This window comes from Amia ocellicauda, chromosome 5 (assembly GCF_036373705.1).
Source record: "Amia ocellicauda isolate fAmiCal2 chromosome 5, fAmiCal2.hap1, whole genome shotgun sequence".
Classification (NCBI taxonomy): Eukaryota; Metazoa; Chordata; class Actinopteri; order Amiiformes; family Amiidae; genus Amia; species Amia ocellicauda.
In genome coordinates, this window is record NC_089854.1 from 28,365,880 (window position 1) to 28,390,080 (window position 24,201).

Here is a 24,201-nt window from a genome sequence, read left to right on the forward strand (position 1 = left end):
TCCTCCTAATGATCCATTACCAGAAGTAACGATCTATATACACACTAAATTCATTTTGTCTCTGCAGCCTACTTATGCTCATCAATTTCCATGCTTAGTATTTATTCTACTTTAGAAGATGACACATGTACAGAATATAACGACAATCACAATATAAAACATACATGTTTATATGTTTTTGAGGATTGTAGTTAGTTGCAGAAAACGTTTTGAATTAAATTGATGTGATTTAAGGTAAATACATTTTTCAGCCTTCAAGTTCCACTAAACAAATTAACAACGAAGTAAAAATAATAAATAAAGAAAATATCGCAATAATAATAAATACATGTTATTTATACATTTAAGACATTGGATTATTCTCACCATTTAAATATATATAGGACCAAAAAGTGATTTATTGAACTGATTTAGGTCGCTGAAGTATTTATATGAAATGCCATTGTGAGTTATTCCTATATCAAACTATTTAAATTTGAGATTAAATCGTTTATTTATTTAAATTATACATTTTTAAAAAACAATCGACATTTTATTCGCCTGTGTGAAAAATAAAATAAAAGTTAAATTAGGTTAAATCGTGATAAAAATGTAATATATATATATATATATATATATATATATATATATATATATATATATATATATATATATATATACAAAGGTTGGTGTCAGGGACAGACTGGGACCAGTCGTGGGGGGCGGCTGTTGGTGGAGTGCGGCGGGTGACGGTGGGGGATGTGGGGTGCTGGTGAATTGCGGTCTGGAAATCCACACGGGACGACCTGCCTACACGGGAGTCGAGCGGACCACCAAACTAAAAAATGGTCCGGCACTTCTGGCATTTGCCAAAATTGCCCGATGGCCAGCCCGCCTATGTTTGGTGTGCAAACATTCCGACACACTCTTAATGACTCCCTTGTTGAAAGGAGCAACAAGAGGCGATGGGAAGTTTCTAAAGGGGCTTTGTGCATTTCTGCAAGAATAAGCCCAGTCTCCAGATGAAAGGGACTCTCTAATGCAGCTGCAGGAAGGGTCCGATACTGAGTGCAGCCTGTAGGCATAACCAGTTGCACTGTGCTTGGGGAGTGATTTGTAATTAACTGGTACCTGGTGTATTGGTGACGCTGGCACTGGAGTGATGTAAGAGTCGGAGATGTGGGCGGATCTGAGCAGGGTCTCTCTTGTGCTGAACACTGAGATTTTCCCTCTTCATTCAGGGTGCCAGTACTGAAACACTCAGCATCTGGAAACACTCGGCAAGGTAAGTGTTCTCCTGTTGCAGGAATGGCTATTTACTGCACCGGTCTCTGTTTTTTAATGGTTTGATGGTTTTTCGTTTCGAAGGAGCAAATGTTTCAATGTAGTGTTTGCAAATGTAAAAAAGCTGCTGGATGCAGGCTTTAAAGAAACTGCAGACGCAGCACTTCACTCGTAGCAGTGGAATTAGTACGTTTCTGCATGACTGGGAAAATGTATTTAAATGTATTGCTTTGTGCTAAAATATCTATACATGTGAAACCGTTTTTTATTTTAAGATTACATTGTTTCATAATGTTTATTGATTGCTTGATTGATTGATTTTTTGCATTTGGTATTCACCTTTGTAAAGTTGTAATATGCTATTGGAAATTATTCAAATAATTAATAATTGTGAATAAATGTATGCTCGGTGTGACCTGGTCTTTAGGAGCATTGGTTTCAGCAGCGGCGCCGATTTAAGTTTTGCCGACTTTGCAGTGGAGCTGTCCGTGGTGCTGATCCTATCTTTTGTGCAATGCTATAGCATGTTTATTGACGCCTACAGAGAATACATACAATTAGCAAACTTCGGTTTTTCTGTCATCTTAAACTGCCCAACAAAGCGCCCTTTGACGTAAATCCAATCACTACAATTTACACACAGCGGCTGATTTAATTGGCTTAATTGGCTTAATGTATTCTATTCCAAATGCGCTGCTTCTCTTATTCATCAGTAATTTAATCTGGCTATTTGCCTTTGTCCAAGTCATGCTCATAACGTGTAATACCTATGAATAAATCAGCTTTGTATGCTTTTTCTTTTTTTTTCTCCAGTACAGCTTTCGCACGAACAAGATGTAGAGCTCCATGAATCAACAGAGTTCTCATTGAATAGCAATTTGGCAACCTCCCGGTGGGGACTATAACACCCAGTGTTGAAGCTGAATTCACATAGAGAGATGGTGTTTGGTCCATCACATCGTCTTCTGGCAAGCGGAGCAGCAAGTCCTCGCTGGAAGATGCACCATGACTGACAATACTGTCCTGCAGGACTTGATGGATTCTGTCAGCGTCCTTACACGCCTCATAATAATATGCCTTCCTTGATTCTCCGCATTGTGGACAGTTGCAGCTGGACATCTGGAATGAAACTCTGGGGGACACCGCAAGACTTTCTCAGGGCTGCGGCGACTAGTGAGGATTAAGCATTGTGTTTTTTTTTGTTTTTGTTTTTTTTTCTGGTGAGAGAGAGAAAAAAAGACAGGTTTACTCCACTGACATAAACAATACCTATAAAATAGCAAGCCATGGGGATACAACACCTCTTGCTTCTTTTGATATATTTGGACCCTCTGAATGTACTCAGTGCCAATCCGGGGAAGAAACGGAATGGTCCTCCTAGGAAGAACCTGAAGAAGGACGTGAACGGTACTGTCGTGGCCACGGTGCCCACCCCGAGAATCACCCAAGTACCGCCGCCCAAAACTGGCAACCATGAAACGTGCCTCGGCTACTACGACGTGAGCGGACAGTTTGACAAGGAGTTTGAATGCAATAACACCGACCACCGTTACTGCTGCGGGACCTGTTTCCTCCGCTTCTGCTGCCAGTTTAAAGAGAACCGATTAAAGCAGAACACTTGCACGAATTATCACAAACCCGACTGGGTCAAAACTCTGCCCCCGTCCCCCGTTCCCACAGGAGGGACTTACGATCCGAATTTGGATCAGACCAACACAACAGTCTACATCATCTGTGGGGTAATAGCTTTTGTTATCATTATCGGAGTTGCTGCGAAAGTTGCTTATGACAAAGCAACGCGACCCCCTCAGGAAATGAATGTCCACAGGTACGTAGTTGCTCTTTCAGAGTTGTTTTACCGCTGTGGTTCGCCACATTTCTTTTAATCACGTATACATACACACACATTGCATTTCGCGCTAAGTAGCACTATATTTTAGATACCCACAACGATGCAACATGCCTGCAAATGTTATCACTGCAGCAATGCCAACATTCCAGAAAAGATACGTGTCTTAAATGATGCAGGTGTATTATTAATCTATGCTATATAATCCACAGATAATTACATGATTAGGCACAGGACGTTTAGCAAACCCTTTCACTACACCTACAAATGAAAACTTTTTAGATTTTTGAAAAATAAGCTGTAAACTTACATAAAAGCTCACCTCACAGGCATAACTTTCTCTTGGTTCTTACATTGATTTAAAATACATACTATGTTTCCTTATTGTGAGTATTTGAAAATGCTGCCTGACAGATACATAAAATGGGTAATAAATAGTGTAATGTGTAGTTGAATCACATTAGGTATCATAACAATCTCAATTGTTAAATGCCCATTAGTCAGGTACTACACTGTGTGTTACATGATCTCTGTGACTTGGTTTTCCACCATCCATAAATATATCACCCTTTTTGGACAGATGGCTGTTGGCAGAGACAAGCAAATTCTCTCCTTGTGCAATCTTGACATATCAGGCAGAGCTTCCAGTTCCTTCACAGACCACCAGCTTTGACCAATCAGTGGCCCACAATGCCTCCCACACCAAACAGACTCACGATGTAACAAGGGAACAGTTTGATAATCCCTGTGTTTTCCTTTACAAATCCATACACAAGTATTCCAGTAAACTTAATATCTTAATATTTAATTCAGAATTTATGTAATTGCTTTTCTACCTTACCTGAAGAAAAGTGAGAAAGTGTAGCATCACAAAAGATTAACTCACTCCCAATTTCCCAGTTCTATACATGATTCCACAAAATACAGGTGTTCTTTCCAAACTTGGTTTTCTGTTATCTGGTCTGGTCTTATGAATTTCAGAAAGGTGTAAACAGGAGAAGTGTAGACACTAGCAAACAGTGTTTATATAAATGTGCTGCATTGACAGCTCTTATTTTATCTGTAGCATCTATTAGTATAGAATTAAGTGGCGATGATTAAATTGGACATTTATTTGAATCTCTATTGTGCTGGGATTCTTGTTTTTGGGATTATTGAATTTCCACAATCTTCAGTTTGATTTTATACTATAAAAGGCCCTGATTGTAAAAGTATATGTTAAAATCAGATCAATTACATTTTATATCACACATTACACTCGATAGAATGCAGTTTACATCATATTAACTAAATTGATCTGTACCCCTGAAATAAATACATCCACTCACTCTAGGAATAAAAAGGAAATGAATACATGCATGGTAGAGTTTATTGCACAACACTTGCCACACACTATATATTCTGTTTTTTTTCCCCTCTCTCTTAATGTTCAACTGATTTATGATTTAAGTTTATCCATTACAAGTGTTCATTATTCCTCATTGTATTAGTTTCCATCCATATTGTTTATTAACACTACAAAGCAAATGAATCATATAAGCATTGCAAATCAGCCTGTATTTGTTCTCAATGCACAATTCCAGCAGGTCAGGTTAGGCCAGATAATCTCAGTTAGTTAAACCATGTGTCCTCAGTCAAGGCATAGATTATTTGGAAAGCCATAGAAAAAATACTTTTGGGACAACAGAGAAGACAGTACTGCATGACTTTCACCAATTTAAAAACACATCTACTTTATCCTGCACTTTATTTTCTCTATTTGTTGCTATTGATGTTTACATTTTGCACCATGAAGCTACAAAATGCATGTGTAGTGTGTCTGATATTGGAGTGAGCAAAGCAGTAGTTTTGCAGTTTGTCATGAAAAGGAAATGAAAAGCAGGCTGCCTCCGCATCACAGAAAATAGCTGTAAAGCAATAAATACAATCTCTCCATGGTATTGTGATTCTTTTTAGCATTAAATCAGGTACGTTGATCAGATTGGAATTCAGATTATTTTGTCCTCATTTTTATAACCATCACAAATGGGTTCTCCACTATGGGTAATTAGTGGGCGCAGTCCTTATTTTCTAAATAAATACCACTGTGTAACTTGTGGGAGTTTAGTTAAGACTTCCATTTAAAACTGAGATGTTTCCCTTCAGATTTACTTCAGTGCCCACTTATATACTTATATGGAATGGATGAAATGGATTCTGGCACTGAGGAGAGCATGGCACGTCTAACACAGCACAGTATTATAGACACAAATTGGAAACGCTGCAATGTAGCTCTGTCTGGTGGCTGTATTGGTGCTCCTGCCCCGTCCTGCCCTTTGTACAGCTGCTGTATTTTGATCAGGTACACAAATGCTCTTCTCCATCATTGCTTGTCCTTGTAGGATGATGCACGGTTCAGGCAAGGCTGACAGCTCGGTGATGTCTTTAGTCCACAAGTCTTGTTGAAGCACTTATTCGGTGGCACCTAAGCCTGGGTGTTTTCCTGTCTAACAGACTTCTAAAATGTTAAAATAGACGTCAATCACCCCTGGCTGAACAGGTCTGAACCTTAGCCAAGATGAGTAAGTGATACTTTGGATTGTTGGGAGTCCATTGCTATTGCTTCACATTCCCATTCACACTTGGAGACCATTTGTTAAATTAAATATTGTATTTTATCAGGTTCTACAACAAATATAGAGATAGCGATATAGAAAGATGGATACATACTGTACATATGCACATCAACGTAATGGTATTTATATTTGCCATATTCTGAATTTGCTTCTTTACAACTGATCATCTTCTAGTACTTTCTGTGGTCATAAATATTGTGTGGAATTAATGTGTGTGTGAGGTAACTGAAGTTCAGAACTCAATTAGTAGGAGCCAGTGATAAAACAGGCAAATAAATAAAGTGATAAAGCTGCAGGAAATAAGTGAAATTACCCAGGAACGTGAAATATTGTCCGCTATTGAATTCCAATGAGCTAATAACATTTTCATGATAAATGGCACACTTACTTAAATGAACAACATCATTCCAACCCTTATACTTTTGACCCTTTCAGGGTGCCCAGTATTTTTAAAACGGATATAGTGTAGAATTGACTCGGGAGTATTATCTGATTTCGGTACATAAGCGGACATACTGTTCTGTATTTCTCGATGAATGTTTTAATCTGTCTATTCACCAAAGTAATCTATCCATGATAGTATCTCATCTCATTAGAACTCATCTACCTGAAATGTCCCTTTGGATTTCCACAGTAATTATAAAATTGAATGACACATTCCTTATTAGATTATTTTGAAAAGAAATACCGCAAAGCCCTACATTGATTGCATCAAATACTGTATACTTAAGTCTCCTAATATTACTATGTGGTAGGATATTATTGACATTTCACCACAAATTAATACAAATAATTATACAGTGCCCCCAACAGTTTTTGTTTTTCCATTTCTTAATTGATTGATTGTTTCAGCCAGAAGGTCCACACACAACATTTGAGTCAAATCAGTTCACTTCTCCTAATTGCACCAGCTTTCAGTACTCTCATCATACAGCACAAATGATGTGTATGATTTGCCTAAAAAATGTTTTATTATACCAATGCGCAGATTGTCTGCCATATGTAATTAACACAACACTGACAGCTGTAGTTTCAAGGCTTTTACTATAAAATATACAGAGCACAGTTGTAGTATATTTATTTTCAGTTGTTCTTATTGAAACACTGATGGTACTGGGCTGACACATTCAAATTGACAGCCATGTCCAAAGAGTTTTAGTGGAACATAAGATTAGCTGTGTGGTATGGCCACAGCTTGCTTCTTATACTGTACATTCTTTTGCTTCACTACTATTCCTTGCTAGAACAAGATTTCTCACACTTCCCTGGTTGATGGATCCATTCTCTGTTTGAAACTTACCCAAGTACAAATAAATAAATCTGGCCCCGCAGTTTATTGCAATAGAATACAATTAAATTACCACAATGCAATTGCAGTGGGTTGAGTTAAAGGATTTCCTCTTGAGTTATTCATGTAAACCTGTTATCCATCATAACACATCTGACCTTTTAAACAGGTATGGCTAGTTTTCCACCAGCTTCTCCTGATTTGACCAAGGCCACATAAATGTTGAAATTGACTTCATTTAGTGAAATAGATCATTATCTTAAATGTTATTAGAGAACCTCCCCATACACCCTCTCATACCAGTAATGCAGTTTATAGTTTTAAGTGGTGATGTAATGCAGAGGAGTATCAGAGTAATCCTAGGACCTCAATTTGAGTACCCCTGACTTACACCATCCACTTAAAGGTCATTGTGAACATTTAGAGAAAGAATGCGATGGGGATTATCTAAATGCTTTCAAAGGTAAGCCTGTTTTCATGTACAGATAGGAAAAAGATCTCCATAACATCACGTGCAAATGTATTGTGTAAATATGTTTTACACATCTTCCTTTAGCTTAATCTGTGTTTTGTGCTGTATAGGTCATCTGTAGTGTTGACCGACTTGATTTATATATTGCTGGCAGGATTACACAAAATATGGAAGTTCTCATTTAAAGTAATTTTAAATACACAAACACATACAAAGCACCACTGCTAATAAATGGCGAGGTCAGAACAACTCATTGAAAAATGCAATACCCTAAGAATACGTTCTCCAGCGGACGTACTCAAACATTTCGCATCTTTGTCAAGCAGTTTAGTTTCTCACATACACTAAACATATATGTACAAATGGATATTCATCCTCATTTTACCCTTTTCCCATTTAAAATAATGCACTTTTTTGATTGATCCGTATATTGCTGTCTTGTGATGCACAGTTTGTGGTTAACACATTTCCGCATAGCATACATTTTTTAATTTGCTGCTCTTCTCCTGTCTTTTTAGCATACTTGATTAAGCAATGTTTATGATATGGCATCAGGAAATGTAACTGCCTTTAGATAATTTGCTTCTGAATTGGCCCATTTATTAAATTTTATGCAGTCTCTCTGTCCAAAATAAATTAGAAAGCTATTTTGAGCTTTTAAGATATTTCCATTTAAAAATGGTTAACAGTTCCATTAAAGAACAGGCTGCTAGATAGGAAATAACAGTGTTTCTCTTAGAGAGTGAAGTTTCAAGGACACAATGGTTACAATGATAGTTAAAATGATGAATGTTTGATTTTTTTTTAAAGGAGCTTATCACCACAATGACTCAATTATAATTACATGCAAATCACTTTAGCATGAAACCTTTATTGGAGAAACAACAAAAAAATCCCATCTCGCTGTAACTGGAAATAAAAATGACAGGTGCGTAGGGTATTCCTGTAGTGTAGGTGATCCAGCATTAATAAAAACCTGAATGGAATGAATACTATCAAAGCTGATAATTTAAAGCTATCTCTGAATGGTTGTTATTATTATTATTATTATTTTGTAATGTTTTCAGTGTTTAATTCCTCAGTTGAATCTAAAAAGACATGTTTTGTTTTGTGTATTACATTACACACCACCATTTACAGTTGTGTCTCTACGGTGGCAGATCCAAGTTCTGTTATTTTCTGCAGAGATAAAGCAGCAGTCATACAATACCATCAGTCAGGGTACTTGCCTTCACACCAGGACATTTAGAGAACAAGAAAAGAAAAGCACAGCATGTAAATTTAACATTGTTTCCCAGGTTTTAACTGCCTGCATAAGCGGGTGTAGGGAAATGTGTTTACTCTAACCAATGTGGTATTGACGAAGGAAACCTTGCACTTATAGACAAAGGAAAGCCTTTTGAAATTGGATTGATAACCAAATCAGAAATCTTTTCACGTAAACCTCCGCAAGTTTTAGCAGGTGTATCCGATTTCTGAAGTTATGATTGGAGAACCTGGGTGACCCATGTGAAATCCATTGCTCGATCGGTTTCGTAGTCATGTAATTGTGTGTAATCTCATTAGAAGGTGTGGCTGGCAATGTTAGGGCACTATATGTGGGACAAACAATACTCTATTTTTGGCTTGGAAATCGTGGAAGGGTGTGGGAAGTTTAACCACAGAATAGCACCGGAGGCATTGGAGATGTAGTTTCAGACTGGATCTGAACTACGTTGTTTAAAGGTGTTTTTCAGACAGACACATAAAAGCTGATATTAGAATACTTCCTTTGGGCAAAGTTAAAAGAATGAAATGCAGGCTTTTAGCCAGAGGCACTAAGTAGGACTTGATTGCCCCGAATCTGAGATTTTATACCACAGGATTGCAAAGGCAACTGATGTGGTTCTTTTCTTTACAGTGTATTTCTATTGCTTTTATACAGTGGTTTCGTGTGCTGAGAAAAAACAAATTAGTTCCATGATTTTTAGCTTTGGAAAAATACATCATGAAAATAAGAAATTAATTAACCTTGGGCAAATGAAATTAAAACTAACAAATGCAAGAAAAATAAACAAGACCGATTTATAACATTTGTAGAATATAAATTAATTATTTTATATATATAATAAAATCAGTCTGTTTTCCAGCTGTTTAATAAATGGAAGTTCCTTGAAATGTTTAACTCTTGCTCTTCCATAACATGGGAATGCTTACCATTATAAAGAAGATACATTATCACTTTATATTTGATATGCAACATAATGGTAGGCATTACATGTAATTTTAGCTAAATTGTTAAAGAATGTGACAATATAAATTATATTTTGATATATCAATGCAGTCTGGTAAATAGAATATACATTTGTTTAAGGTTGTTCGCCTGTAAGTATACTTATTCTATAAAGTGTGACATGTGACATTTTGTTAAACAAATATGAAATTAATAGCTGGCCTTTTTAAAATAATTGTCCTAGATTTTTTGTACAATAGATTGTAGTACATATGTAGTGATTCTGTCATTTTGTAATTCTAGCCTACATGGCTGTTAAATTCAGACTCCCCGTCACAGTATTATCAGGGCCAAACCCACAATGTCTTGGTGTCTTGGTGCATTGAGCGTAGAGCCAGGCCACCCTAACAGGCTGAATTAAAACTTGAGGCCGGCTATCTCTCACCCCTCTGAGCCCTGTAGCACCCTCAGCCACTGAGTCACAGCACCATGGAGGTTCTTCAGTTTGACCCTGTTTACATTTACACAACCAACCCTGTTACACGATACTGTAATGCGGCCTCTTCCAAGGAGATGCTAATGGAGGTCACAGCAATGTGATGGAAAGAAAAGTACCAGTACATTGCCTTGGGCAGCTGAGCCTTTGTTAAGGGGGTCTAGTGCCATTATAAATCCCCTGCATTTAGGATCACTCCTTGGTTTAACACACAACCCTTACCGTTGTCATGGTGTGCAATATTGCTGTGGTGGCTTTACTGAGGATTTGTAGGGGAAGTGTGCCAGGATTTTTTAAAAACAACAACAGTAGCGATAATAATAATAAACAGTTCTATATAGTTGTGAATCTAGTCTTTTTTTATTGTGCTAAATAGTGTATATGCTGGAGTAAAGTGGGGGCTTCTTAAAAAAACATAGAAATAATTGTAAATGTACTGAAGCTATTTGTTTAAGACAATTAAAAAATATATCCTAAAAGCTCTCCACAGTCTCCCTTATACCTTCTGTGAGACGCTACAGTATGTGCACTCACTAAAGAGGATGGTATAAGTCAGTGGAGCCAGCTGGGACGTTTGAAATCAGGTCAGTTCTGTCTGCGGACAAGATATGCTAAAAAATATGTACTCAGCCTGGACAGAAAAGCTATTAATATATTTTTCAATGTCACACTCGGTTATGTCAAAAGAAATACGCTGGGTGGTTGTTTTAATGGGTCGACATTGACATAGTTTGCTCATTAGGTTGTATTGTGAAACCAAGACACTCGCTGTACAGAAGTCATGTATTTAAGAGCCATCTGAATTACAGAAGAAAATGGAAAACGGGGCCACGCGTCTCGGACTGCTTCATCCTGCGTGTGATGGCAGAGGCGAGCCTCCAAAGCAATTCAAAAGTAATGTCATTTTCCTGAAAGAAAATGTTGGAGGAGAGGGGAAAAAAATATGTCCCACAAATTTTATGTGCTGCACCGATGCTTTAGTTTTATATTTTACAGTCCCTTCAGACGAGATTACTCATTTGCAACAGGTGTGACTATTTTTAAGATAAACTAATATGCAACCACAAGTCTGATTAACTCATCTGGCGCACCTGGTTTGGAGAACTAGTACAAATCAGTAACTGTATAATTGTGTCCCAGATTAGAAAGCACAAATTCATCTTTATAATAATAATAATCGTGTTTAATGATCATCTTTGCCATTCACTTTGACAAGTCTGTAGTGTGAAATTTGACTGATTGTTGGTTTGTTTCGTTTACAGAGCTCTTGCAGACATCTTAAGGCAACAAGGACCCATTCCAATATCACACTATGAGCGAGAAAACATTGCAGCCATGGATGGATCACCCAAAGAAAACACGCCTGTTCGATCTTCTTCCAAAAACCATTATACTCCTGTCCACACGTCGAAATCAAACCACGGTAGGTTCTTGTTGGATAATGCTTCCCTTATGCATTATGTACTTAACATTTTTTTAAATATGTCTTTTAGATATGTGCTGTTACTAAATGAAGTGGGGAGAAAATAAATAAATATACCCATCAACATCTGAATGTCAGTGCACAGTAGTTTCATCTATTGAACTATTTTGCTTTTGTCAAGTGTAAAATACCAGGGCAAGATAGGACCTTGTTATCTACAGAAGTGATATTTAAGAGTCATGGGTTACTATGGTAACCGTGCATATATTGAATAGCAAGGTTGAGAAAAGATTCTGAAGTGACTTTTACAAAACCAAGACTGACATGTCATGGGGAGTAACATTGTTTAGTCAATAACACGATGATGACAACGATTATTTATGTTCAGCTGTAATTTTGCCAGTTTAAGAAAAAAAAATAGATTATACAACTGAGTCCATTCTTGCCAGGATAGCCTGTTAACCAATCCACACACTCTCAATTCTCTGTTGTTTCGAAACTCTGCACAGATACTCAACAGCATTCATCTCATCTTAAGATCGTATCATTGTCGTTTTCTGTAAATCCCCAATAATGGAGCTCTGCTTGCATTCTGATTAAATGAGTCTGTCTCCATTTAGTTTCTATGTGTGAAATAAGATTAGGCATCTTAAGCAATCTCCTTTTTTGTATTAAGAACCGATCCATCAAGAATTGAGAACAGTTTACCATTTCACTCAGTTTCGTCTCCCATCTATCACTGTCATTGTTTTAATCTGCTTTGATTAATAGATGTCCCTCTTTTCCATCTGACTACTACTGTGTGCAATTCACAGTAGTAATCTGTATTTCCCTCCCAAGACCCTTGTGAGTTTTAATTCAGAAACATTATTACATTTGTTGACACGGCATTAGCACGATGATTGCTTCTCTCTCTTTTTGAAAACAGTATGTGTTCCCAGTTTCATAATTCTGTCAATAAGAAAGTGGAACAGTAATTAAATGAAAGCATTATTCAAGCAAAATTAAACAATTGCCTGCGTGAAACTAGAACTATAAAAACAAAAAAGATAAATGAGAGAATAAACAGTGAACATGCAAATATTGAAGGCTTTCTTATGTGTATTTTTAGTAAGGCGTAATAAGATCATGGTGGATGCTAGTTATAATGTGAGATGCATGGAACTTGCATAATTATTGCTATTATATTATTTTTGTTTGTTTGTTTGTTCAGTCACCAATAATACTCATAAAATCCCTTCTGCTCTGGCCTGTATTTTCTGAGTTTGTCAGAGATACCTACTTGGGGCTCCCATTAGCAAAACACTGTCTGATACGTAATTCTTAAAACAAATGAAACAGAATACGAAAACATTTACAATACAATGTTATAATAGAAGTTATTCACGCCCTGTATTATGCAGTGATTAATTTAATTGAATTAATATCGTTCATTAAACCATATTTTTCAGAGTTTGTAAAACACGCATTCAGCCTAAAGAGAACTGGAAACAATTAAAGATTAGAGTTGATTGAACTGGGGAATGATAACCCATTGATTTCCATTGGCGGCAATCAAAAGTTTAAACATCTCCTGTCCTAACTCGGTTCAATCAACCAGACAATATTCACTCAACATTATGGATCACTGAATATATTGGTTCAAATGAAGAGTATGAATACTCTCCACTGCAGTTGTATATGATATTACATTATGGGGTACAGGGGCAATATTATTAAATTAATAAACTCCCAACACCTTATTTTTCTCATTTTGTATTAAGAAAGTATTTGTGATAACTGTATTTTACACCTGGCAAGGGTATGCTTTATACTTTGTATTTTTTGTACTGTTATTGCATATTTAATTTGCTACTTGCTACAATCCTTTAGCTGTTACCCTGATGCATTTGTTAAACATGACTGCACATGTTCACAATCTGGGTTTCTCAGCAGCTGCAGAATCATTAATGCTCCGCTAACAGCCCGTAATCATCAGATTTGTCCAAATGAACTGCTTATAGAGATAATTACATGGCTACATCATACAAAATACGTTGCTCTTTGTCTCTGTGTAAATCGTGCGCTGAACAGCAGATGAGGTGAAACCCGAGAGGACTTCGCAGCATCTTTTTACGGCATCATAATGGGAGTTTTAAACCAGCTGTGTGTGAGCGAAGTAATGAGACGAGAAGAGGAAAGAGTTTATTTTGTAGTCTGGGTCAGTGTCAACTCGTGGTCATATTGTATCAGTAGCAATGATAAAAGGGTTCTGGCTACAGATATGTCCTTGGCACAACCCTGGAATGCATCTGACAAATAGGTGGAAACAAATACATTGTTTTGGTTTTGCAGAGGCCGCTGACAGATGTTCGTGTTTCATGATGCGGTATACGGTTATCGAGGCCTTGCAGAATCAGTCAACACAAGCACATTTGCGTGACGTACATTGGGCAGGTTGTGTTCCAGGTATTGCGAAAATTATCTGAATGTTTTCATTTTCTGCTTGAAGAGGGCTTGTTATTTTGAACAGAGCTAAGTTTCTCTCTTCTCCTCGGGTTCAGTGCTATAAACCTTCAAGAGTTTGGCAATATTTAAATGAAAATGTGCAGGGCTGTATCAGACTGTTCTAGGCTTCAGATGATTTTGCCTTCTGTTGGCTCTTGTAGATTTTATTGTCTCTCTATCCTGCTTTGGATGACATTTAACATTTAATATCTCACATTTAATATCCTACTATGGTTTAATGCCCTGCTTTCCCAGTGAAATGATTTACCAAATCCCTTTGTACAAAAAACTTTCATGTAAGTGTTTACTGACTGAGGACACGATCATTCCTCAACACAATGGCACGAATGAGCTTTTTTGAGTTTTTTTTTTCTAATATTTAATTATATTACTTTTTTCAATATAGCCCCCATCAGGTACATTATTGAAGAGATCATCTCCACATGTATGAAGATTCATTACATCAATACCTGGATTAGTGAAATGTAATTAAATTGGTTTAATTAAAATGAGGGCATGCCAATCGCCTTTCTTTAATAATGTGCCACGTTGTTATTTTCTTCATAAGCGCCAATAAAGCCCAAGTTTCATAAGCAAGCAGAAATCCATTAGTTTGTTGTTCCCCCCCACTGTGGGTGTAAGTGCGCACACCTACCTTTTTAAATGAACAATTTCTATGCTGACTGTAGCAGTCTCTCTGATGTAAGCTTCGTGTAGCACACACCTGTGTCAAAGCTCAGTGTGCTAAAGACCTAATCCAATTGTCCCAGGTGTTGCTCCTCATTATGATAATTTCCAATGAAGTTCCACTCCTGCTCCCTGGCTAGGCACTTTGAGTAGCAGCGCTGACTGCAAAATAGCTCCTTGGAGAAGGTTTTATACAGTTAGCCAATTAATGGAGACAGGGCTTTGAACTGAGGAGAAGCTGGCTGGGCCGACGCGAGACTGGCCCCGTTCTGCAATTTTGTGCTTTTCGGCTGCCCTTCACTGCGTTTCGCTATTCATTTCCCACTCGAGCACCGGTTCCTCTCTCCCCGTGAAGTTTATTATCTCTGATTGACAGAACAAATGGAAGTCATCAGGCAGCTGCGAACAAATGAAACGTGTTTTTGTTTTTTGCTTCCTGAGAGCGATGTGCTTCCCACATGCATTACAGAATATGGATAAGTTAACCACTCTGTCGGACATTTGGCTGATCCTGGGTTGAGTTGGCCTCATGCGTCCCTCTATCAATTATGTCACATTCTGCATCTTTCTCATATTTCGGCATAGTAGCCCGTCCACAGCTGCACTGCAGTGTTGCGATCTTACAGTACGGTGTTTGTTTTTTGTGGTTTGTTTTCTATCCATAGAAATGCAAAACAGTCATACTTTTCCCCTCCTAAAATCATGACAATATAGATAGCAATTTTCAGAAACAAACTGTATGATTGAAAAATAAGGCCATTAATGAGAAGATTTGAATCAAATGTGTGCTGCTGATGAAGAAATTAATGGCTATCTGAGTTCTGTCATACCAATCAAATGCATAAATCCATGGTGAAGCTGCAATGTTTATGATGAATGATGTATGATTTGAAGACTATTTGTTTCCTGCAGTGTTTAATTTAAAACACAGTAACATTTATCATGGTTGGAAAATATGTATATATAAAAAACACTAGAGCAGGGATGATATTCTTCAGTTTATTTGCACTGAATGGCTACAACAAATGCCGTAGCTTTCTCGATCACGGTGCCGTGGGATTCAATATAGGCTGCCTGTGTATGACTATACCTTATGTTAGAACATAGCTCACACAGACAGGGCATGGGAAGGAGAGGAACTTTTTGTGTGTGTGTGTGTGTGTGTAACGTCTCTTGCTGGCTTTCAAGGAACTCTAATTCTACTTAAATAAATAATTATCAATCAAAATAGTTTTAAATGCTTGAAAAAAAGCAGTAATAGGATTGTACTTTTACCCTACGAATCCTGTGTCTGTACCTATAACCTATATAATCATTTTGTAATTTATGTATTTATTAAAAAGCTTAAGCTAAGAGGATATTTTTTTTTGGAATCTTGAGTTTTCATTTCTTTATATATAACTTTCTGGACTCTGATCTTGCTTTGTTTGAGGAGCTGAATTGTACAACTGACCTGGACTGGATACTGACCATGAGACCTCACCGGGCACATTTGATACATCTTTTTATTGGAAAACCAAGTGAAAGTCTGAGTGCAGTCAGGGACATGAAGATGGTCACAATAAGTGCCCACACCCGGGCAAGGCTTTCTTTTGTTTATAGGGCTTGCAGCCCAGATCACTGAGCCCCGCACAGTGTCACAGTAGAGCTATAGAGGACTTTTCAGTGTAATGCATGGTGTCTATTGAAAGGGAGCTTGAAAGAGAACAGAGCACTTGAGAAGGTCAGAGGTGTTTTATCAAAGACATGCAGAGCTTTGCCACCTCATCAAGTATATACAGTACAACGTTAATGATACGCTAAAATCATTTTACACTATAGAATGGCACTTTCATTGGCCTTGTTCAGAAGCTCGCTCATTGACCTTAGTGTTAAGTGCTTATACTGAAGGATATATGATTATCCACAAATTTCACATGGGAGGATAGTAAGATGTGGCTTCCAGCCCAGAAAAACACCTTCCAAAAAGTTACAACACTGTATGACATGAAACTTTGTGTGTGTGGGTTGGTTGAGGGGTTGTCTTCCAGCATTAGTCTGACCTTTTAAATTAAAATGGCATTTCTGGCTGTACCTCAAAGCCTATAAATTCTTGATGCATAGCCTTCTATGCATTTAGTGTCACTACACCTTTATGAGTTGACAAAACTATCAAGTGTGAGCAAAGCAATTGCTTTCCTGGGGTGCTTAAAATAATAGGACTGTCCAGTGTAATTTACTGTCACGCAGTTAAGTATTTTCTTCTTTAAAAGGACCTCTGAATTTAAGGGAGGAAAGAAAATAATAACAGTGTCAGTCACTCTTTGTGCACACTCATGGAAAAGATTACTGTGGTGTTATGAGAAACGTTTCTAATTGGTAGTCCGCTGGAGATCTGTAGTTTAATGTTACCTTGACAGCATAAGAAACAGACAATTCTGAGTGCAGGGTATTTCATGAATCTGTAGAGGCTTTTAAAATACCTTGCATGAATGATGTCCACCTTCCCAAAGCAGGAAGATGCTGAATTAATAGAGGTCAGCTGCAGTGATGTGCACTGAATTTTAAACCAAATTTTAAAACAGTACAATAAATACTTTTTACATGTGGTAAATATACATTTTCCTCTCCTTTTCCCCTTTTCCTCCTGCAGAACATCTCCCTTTTTATCTACGTTTTATCTCAATTTTTTAAGTGCTTTAGTGAGGCATGAAACTTGCTTTTATATGTTTCCACCTATTTTCCAATGGTATAGTTATTTTATTGTATTATGGTATTAGCAGTGGTAGAATATCTTCTTTTTAAACGGCAGAAAAAGTACTTACATGCCTGATTTTAATGCATCTCTTCTTGGTTGTTAGGAAGTCATTATGCGAAGGAGAACTTCCGCAGCGGGGGACCGGACCTACACAACTTCATTTCGTCTGGATTCGTGACGTTAGGAAGAGGGCACCTCAAAGGTAACGTGGATCTTTATCTGCCCATTACCAGAGCACATTGTCCCACTGTAAAGTTGGGGAAGAACTCCTGGGTAAACTTAACAATAGCATCTTTGAATTTGTATTTCTTTCTGTATTTTTCTCCTGCTGTTTAAAAGCCTCAGTGTACGCTGTCAGTCCCAGCTTGCCGTGGTGATCACCCTGGCTCCTCTTGTATTGGTGGAAAAGAAACAAGTGCCTGTGAATTAGGCACAGTGAGTTTGCCCATGCTGCACACAGGCCCCCAGAGCTGCGCGTTTCTCTCGTCCTTGTCTCGGCTCTGTGGGTCCTGTGGGGAGAGTTGGAGGTTTAATGGGGTCTCTGTGAGATGCGTTGCACCGTGTGTTTTGCTGGGGACTCGGGGGGACAATAGACTTAAGTGTTGAATGAAAAGAAGAGGCTTTCCGAAACCAAGTAATCTATTTGTCTGTTTTGTAAAGTACTGTTTAACTGTATTTTAGACCTGATAATTCATGATTTTTCAGTAAGTTAATTTCTTTGAGTTTAGGGCTTATGCAATGCAGCATGGGTAAGAACTTATTAATATAGTATTACTAATTTTTCACACTTTTATTGAAACTTGAAGTATTAATGCAAAAGTTAGCCATAGACAATTTTGGGTTTTCATTTTTAATGCAGTGATAGTATCTTAAGAAGCTCACTTGAGAGTTTCCACATACACAGAATAAGGTCAATGTTTAGTCTGTGACAATTTTTTGGACATGTAGAAGCACCAAATGATGTACCAAGGAACTGAGGGTGATGGAGAAAATATTTCTTAGTTCATCTCACTCTGATCCCTGGACTTCTTTATATGAGATTCTACAGACAGGAGGTTGTTTTCCACTAAGTATGATCAAATCCCAAAATGTCCCTTTTTACAGAGGACTGTGTTTAACAGGGGAAGGCTTGTGTGTTGCATTTTGTCATTTGAATTTTACACCCCCTCCCCAGGTGAGCAGCTTTCTTGATGAAAGGAGATCAGATTGGGTTGTCAATACTCCTGAAACCATTTTGTCACCAACAAATATTTTCCCACCCCGAGTCCTTTTGCGCATCAACCGCTGTTATCAAATTTGTTTGCACCCTTCTGTGCCTTGTTTAGATTACAACATTCAGATTTGTTTTAGAAATGTTAACAGTTGAATCAGAGGAAGTTGTAGAAGAAAGCAACCACAAAATGGATATTCCACTACGGTTCTGGGTAACACAGTGAAAAGGTAATTTAAAATGATTCTGCATAAGAAATTATTCATGTAAGTCTAACCTACTCCTACATAATATATATTTATAAAGTGGATATTGTAGAGTTAAGTACTTAAATAAGTACATTTTCTTGTGTTTCTGCAGAGCAGCATTCAATAGACGGAATAGGGCAGATCCAGTGGAATGTAGATCCGGACATGCCTACTTCCTACAGTAGGTATAATACTGAATAGGTGCTTCCTGCAGATGGATTACAAACATCTGCATTCACCCATCTAATGTCAGTGTGAGCACATAGTGGCAGGTTAATAAAGGATGTCCAGAATGTCTTGGGAACAATTGTGTATCAGCCCTGACCCTTAAGGTACACAATATTTCAGTGTTCCCAAACCAATCCTTTAAAAAACCTTGATAAGAAAGTCATCATGGTGTCCAAATATGCTCTCCTAACCTCTCCAACCCCACGCCCTGTGGAAAGGAATGCAGCAGGGGCAGGGATGAGTGCTCCTTTGAAATGTCCATCTACGTTACTCTTTCCTGACATATCATTTGGAAAGAAACAGATCTCTTTACATTTAGAGGACGCAGAGGGACATGCAGGGAGATAGATGTATAAGATATAAATCAGTGCAATCACGAGTGGCTGTGCTGGCTAGATGGAAACCCCTTCTGTGGCGTGGATTTTACCACAATCACATATATTTTATGAGAGCTTTTGTCATGTATTTCAGGGGTTGCATGTGGTTAAGTGGAACAAGTCATATGCGTTATCGTCTAAGGCTTAAAATAAGGAATGGCGTCTGGTATACTTTCTTCATAGTAATAGCCATAAACCAAGCTGACAACTTCCAATCGCAACTCTGAAAGTCAAATTCAGGAAAGCAAATGTGTGGGCCATAAATTCGCCTGCCCTTGGGGGTGTGCAAAAGAGATTGACAGAATATTTGTATGGAGGATTATTTTTATCCACCAAAGGATCTTAAATTGCAATTCTTATAATCAATCTTGTTTACCGGGAGGTTGTGTTTTTCCCACCCCTTCCTTTACAGCCCTCTTAAATGAAATGAAATGATCAGCATTTTCTGGCAGCCTATCAAAACTCTCATAGCTGCCAAGCATGTCCAAAGTTATGTTTGAATTTTCCGGGATAATTAAGCCATTTGTAACTCTAACGACCTGCCGTGGAAACTGATAATGATTCTACATATTTATCATTATCTGCTGTATTTACCTTGTTTGCTTATCAAGAGATTCATGGGGTGGGCAGAGCAGGTTGGAATTCAGCTGGTCATTGAGCAGGTGTTTCGCATCACTTCGGTTGGCCTTTTCATTCGATGGTGACAGATAGTGAGAGTGGACAGAGAGATTTATGAGTTTGGACTGTTGCAGATTTATTTGATGGAAGGGCAAACAGTTGTGATGCAATAAATACCTTTGGAGATCCCTTTTCATTACTCTAAATGACAAACATGTCATTGAGCAATCCACACGGCTGTAAAGATTTATGGGTTGGCTCACTAGACTTCTGGTCATTTAGCTTTACCATAAAACATTTTGCATTTAGAATGTTAGCCCCATATAAGCTGTTGCCTTATAAATCTACACCTCCAGCCGTTTACAATATGTGTCACAACTGCGGCCAGGTGGAACAAGTTGAGCAGAAACCACTTTCTTATTCACCAGTGTATTCTGTAACATTGAACTGCACTTGAAATTAAATGTATATCAGCTCCTTCACATAGTTTTTTATTTTATTTTTTAAATAATTTAAAATTAAAATAGTTCTTCTACACACATTTTTCAGTAATTACATTTCTTACTAGTAGTGTGTCTTGTTTGAAAAGGTTGGTGTGATTCTGTAGTCTTGATTCTGCATTCGGTGCTGAATTTCATGTTTTTTTAACTGCTTATATGGAAACTAAAACAAAAATATATCCATATCTGACTTTTATAAGGTCTAAGATAAAAAGCTCAGAATCTGGGTTTTAAAGAAGCTTGCACGTGTGCATTTATTTATTATGCTTCAGAGAATTCTGATTTGAAGGTCTTTTAGATTGAATCATTTAATCAGGATGTGTGTTAAACAAGGCTGGGAAAATATGATGGTCCAACACGAAATACATTTACTGATGTTTTTTTATTTTTTAAATCTTCAGTCAGATGCATCGAATGCCTTTTCAGAAGCTATAATGAAGTAGGTCTAAAGCGCATCATAACCTTTACAGAACTATTATCTATGCTGAATCACGTAGAGTGTCACACACACCATAATAGGGTATGTGACAAGGAAGAGGAAAAAGGCTAAGAAAAATATTCATTTTAGCTTGAATGAAGGGGGTTGCAAAGAAAGATTTCACACTGGTATCCATCCATAAGTCCATTGCTATCTTTCTGGTTGCCTGTGAACAATGTGTAATGGGTACGATTGTTTGTGTTGCTATTAGAATATAGCCTAACCTTTCTTAAGCAAATAAGAAGACTGTAATGTATCTTTGTGTCTAGGTTTTAATCATTTCTAGTGTGGTGTAATATTGTGTTGGTGTTTAGTGACTGTCCACAGCAGTTACGTTCTTACCAGTTTATCAGAAGAGTAGCTATTAAACCATTATAATCATGGTGAGTTTATTATATTCGTCTTGAGAAGCTAAGGGTGATTCGATCACGCTTGCTTGTTAGCTACTCACTTAATGGTCCAAGAATCATAGCCAGTCTATTGTTCACACCATCACACAAATTGAATGAAAGATATGTATTTTACCTGGCATTGGTTTACAGTTTTTTGTTTCGGTCCTAAATATTTCCCTCTCCACATCTCTTTTACTGGTATTCATCCTTTTTATTAAATTACTCTTTTTATCAGTGGTTGAACTTTTTTCTGCCATCGGGATTAAGGCCATTGACAGCCAAAGCCAGTTTAACAGGGTTACAACCGGTGTAGTATTATGTTGATCCCTGATTTTCTTTTGTGGCACTGTGCAAGGGGAAGCAGTGCAACTCCTTCACTGTTTTTGCTTGTTCCTCAACACGTCTGTTTGGGGTATCAAGAAAAATCTGATGTGATCTGAAAACAAAGCAGTCAAGTGGACACACAACACAAAACAGATGTAATTTTTGCCACTTAATTGTTTTGCTTTTAATTCTGGTATCTGCTTGCAGAAGATTTTTTTTCTTTGTTGTTGGCATGCCATTACCTCAGGAAGATGGCTTACATGTCACAGAGGAGTCACCAAAGAGCAGACTCACAGCTATGATTCGCACATCTGGCTCTCAGATAACAGGGCAGACCCAGTGTGTTAACTCTGAGGCATGACTCAGCTCTCGTTGTGTAGCATAGCTGATCTGAATGCTATCATTGTGTCTGCGGTTGCATAACGTCAGTTACATCACATCTGAGTGTCTCAGTTAATTTAGCCTTAATGGACAGTGTTAGAAACAGTGTTAGGCAGTTGATAATCGTATAACACAATCAGTACATAATAAGTCAGTGATGCATGTGAGCATAAACGCAACTTTCTGTTTTTAAAGAGATACTTTTCTATTTTGTAATTATTATGATTAATATGATTATTAATATGATAATAAGTATTATTGGGAGTATATATTTGGGGAACAGGTGAAGAGGATCCTTTTTATCTCTTTGTGTACTCTTACATGCAAATCTTTGCTGATATATATGTGTGTGTGTGTGTGTGTGTATATATATATATATATATATATATATATATATATATATATATATATATATAACAAATTATAGTACTATTTTATATTGATATTTATAAATACATATGTGGGATTCCACTAATCCATACATCTATTATCCTGTAACCCACTGAAGCTAACCAGACGTGATGGATAACCCACCTTTATTCATTCTCTGCCTTAAGAAGGTGAAATAATACAAGGACAAGCTGGCTGATATCACACAAAGGAGAAACATTCACTTCTCTTTCCCTGTCGCTCTCTTTCTTCCTTGAAACTAGTTCAAGGATGGAGCTCAAGCAAAGAACCTATCTAGAGGAAACCAATCCTATTCTCCATGATAAAACTTTAAATACCAATGCACAATAGGGATTAAAGCTGCTGCTTACGTGAATTCTCCTATTGAAGTAGCAGGCTCATACACGTGATTAGTGACCCTGCTTGTACTTTGCTTTGTAGAATCTCTCAGCTCTTTAAAGAAGATACTGTAGCTTTCTTGTTTTTTACTTTTAATAAAATACTGTTACAATCAGTTGCCAGCTATATATATATATATATATATATATATATATATATATATAGGCAAAGTTAAATGTTTCTGTGAGGGAATCCAAAAGAATACAGTACACCTTATTATTTATTTATTTATTTATTTATTTATTTATTTATTATTTATTAGATGCTCTTGTCCAGGACGACTTACAAAATATAAGAGCAATACAAAGTGCAATAATACAGTGCAGTTCAAGGCATAACACATTTTACAAACTCAGAATTTACACAAGTGTATACAAGATGTACAGTAAACAATATATAAGGTCTTACAACCAAGATTGCAAAAGCAGTGCAGACAAGATGTTAAGTCAATGTTAAGAGCTTAGGGAGAGCCTTTCATCCTCTTCTTTCTCATTGTTGTCATACTGCACTAGAAATCATGGAGGAACACCTATAATATCATCAAAACATCCAGTGAGTCATTATGGGTTTCTTTTCATTATTCATCATAAATACCTTCATTTTTGACTAATGAAAGCCAATTGGAAAGGTTTCTTGTGGGTTACTGGCGTCCAAGTCTATATGAAGAGTGTGAATAGAGTTCAAGCCAGATGAGAATTGCCATTTTGATGAAATATTGCAGCCCATAGTGCACGGAAGAACTCATTAACATACATTAATGTGCAGCCTTGTGTGCCCAAAGAGATTTGGTATCAGATGGGGAATGGAACTTTGTTTCTGAATAATGCAACAGCTACCTAATTGTTTTTAGTTTTTCACCCCCCCCCCTTGCTTTTTATTCCTATCTTATCAGTAGAGGAACCTATGTATTACTCTGTAGATTTGTAGATTGGCATGATCATAAATATCTAGCTATATACACTCACCTAAAGGATTATTAGGAACACCATACTAATACTGTGTTTGACCCCCTTTCGCCTTCAGAACTGCCTTAATTCTACGTGGCATTGATTCAACAAGGTGCTGAAAGCATTCTTTAGAAATGTTGGCCCATATTGATAGGATAGCATCTTGCAGTTGATGGAGAT

At 37.3% G+C, this 24,201-nt stretch overlaps 1 protein-coding gene across 2 annotated transcripts in view; it reads left to right on the top strand.

Moving 5' to 3' along the window:
* The first annotated feature begins 1,115 nt into the window (after positions 1-1,115).
* The window catches only part of LOC136749985 (protein shisa-6), a 116,990-nt gene continuing 93,904 nt past the window's right edge, over positions 1,116-24,201 (top strand). For both annotated transcript variants that reach the window (XM_066704674.1, XM_066704675.1), the window contains exons 1-4: positions 1,116-1,264; positions 2,077-3,091; positions 11,458-11,618; positions 17,633-17,731. In XM_066704674.1, coding sequence (XP_066560771.1) covers positions 2,550-3,091; positions 11,458-11,618; positions 17,633-17,731 — 802 coding nt within the window. In that variant the 5' untranslated portion in view covers positions 1,116-1,264; positions 2,077-2,549. The remainder of the gene's footprint in view (positions 1,265-2,076; positions 3,092-11,457; positions 11,619-17,632; positions 17,732-24,201) is intronic.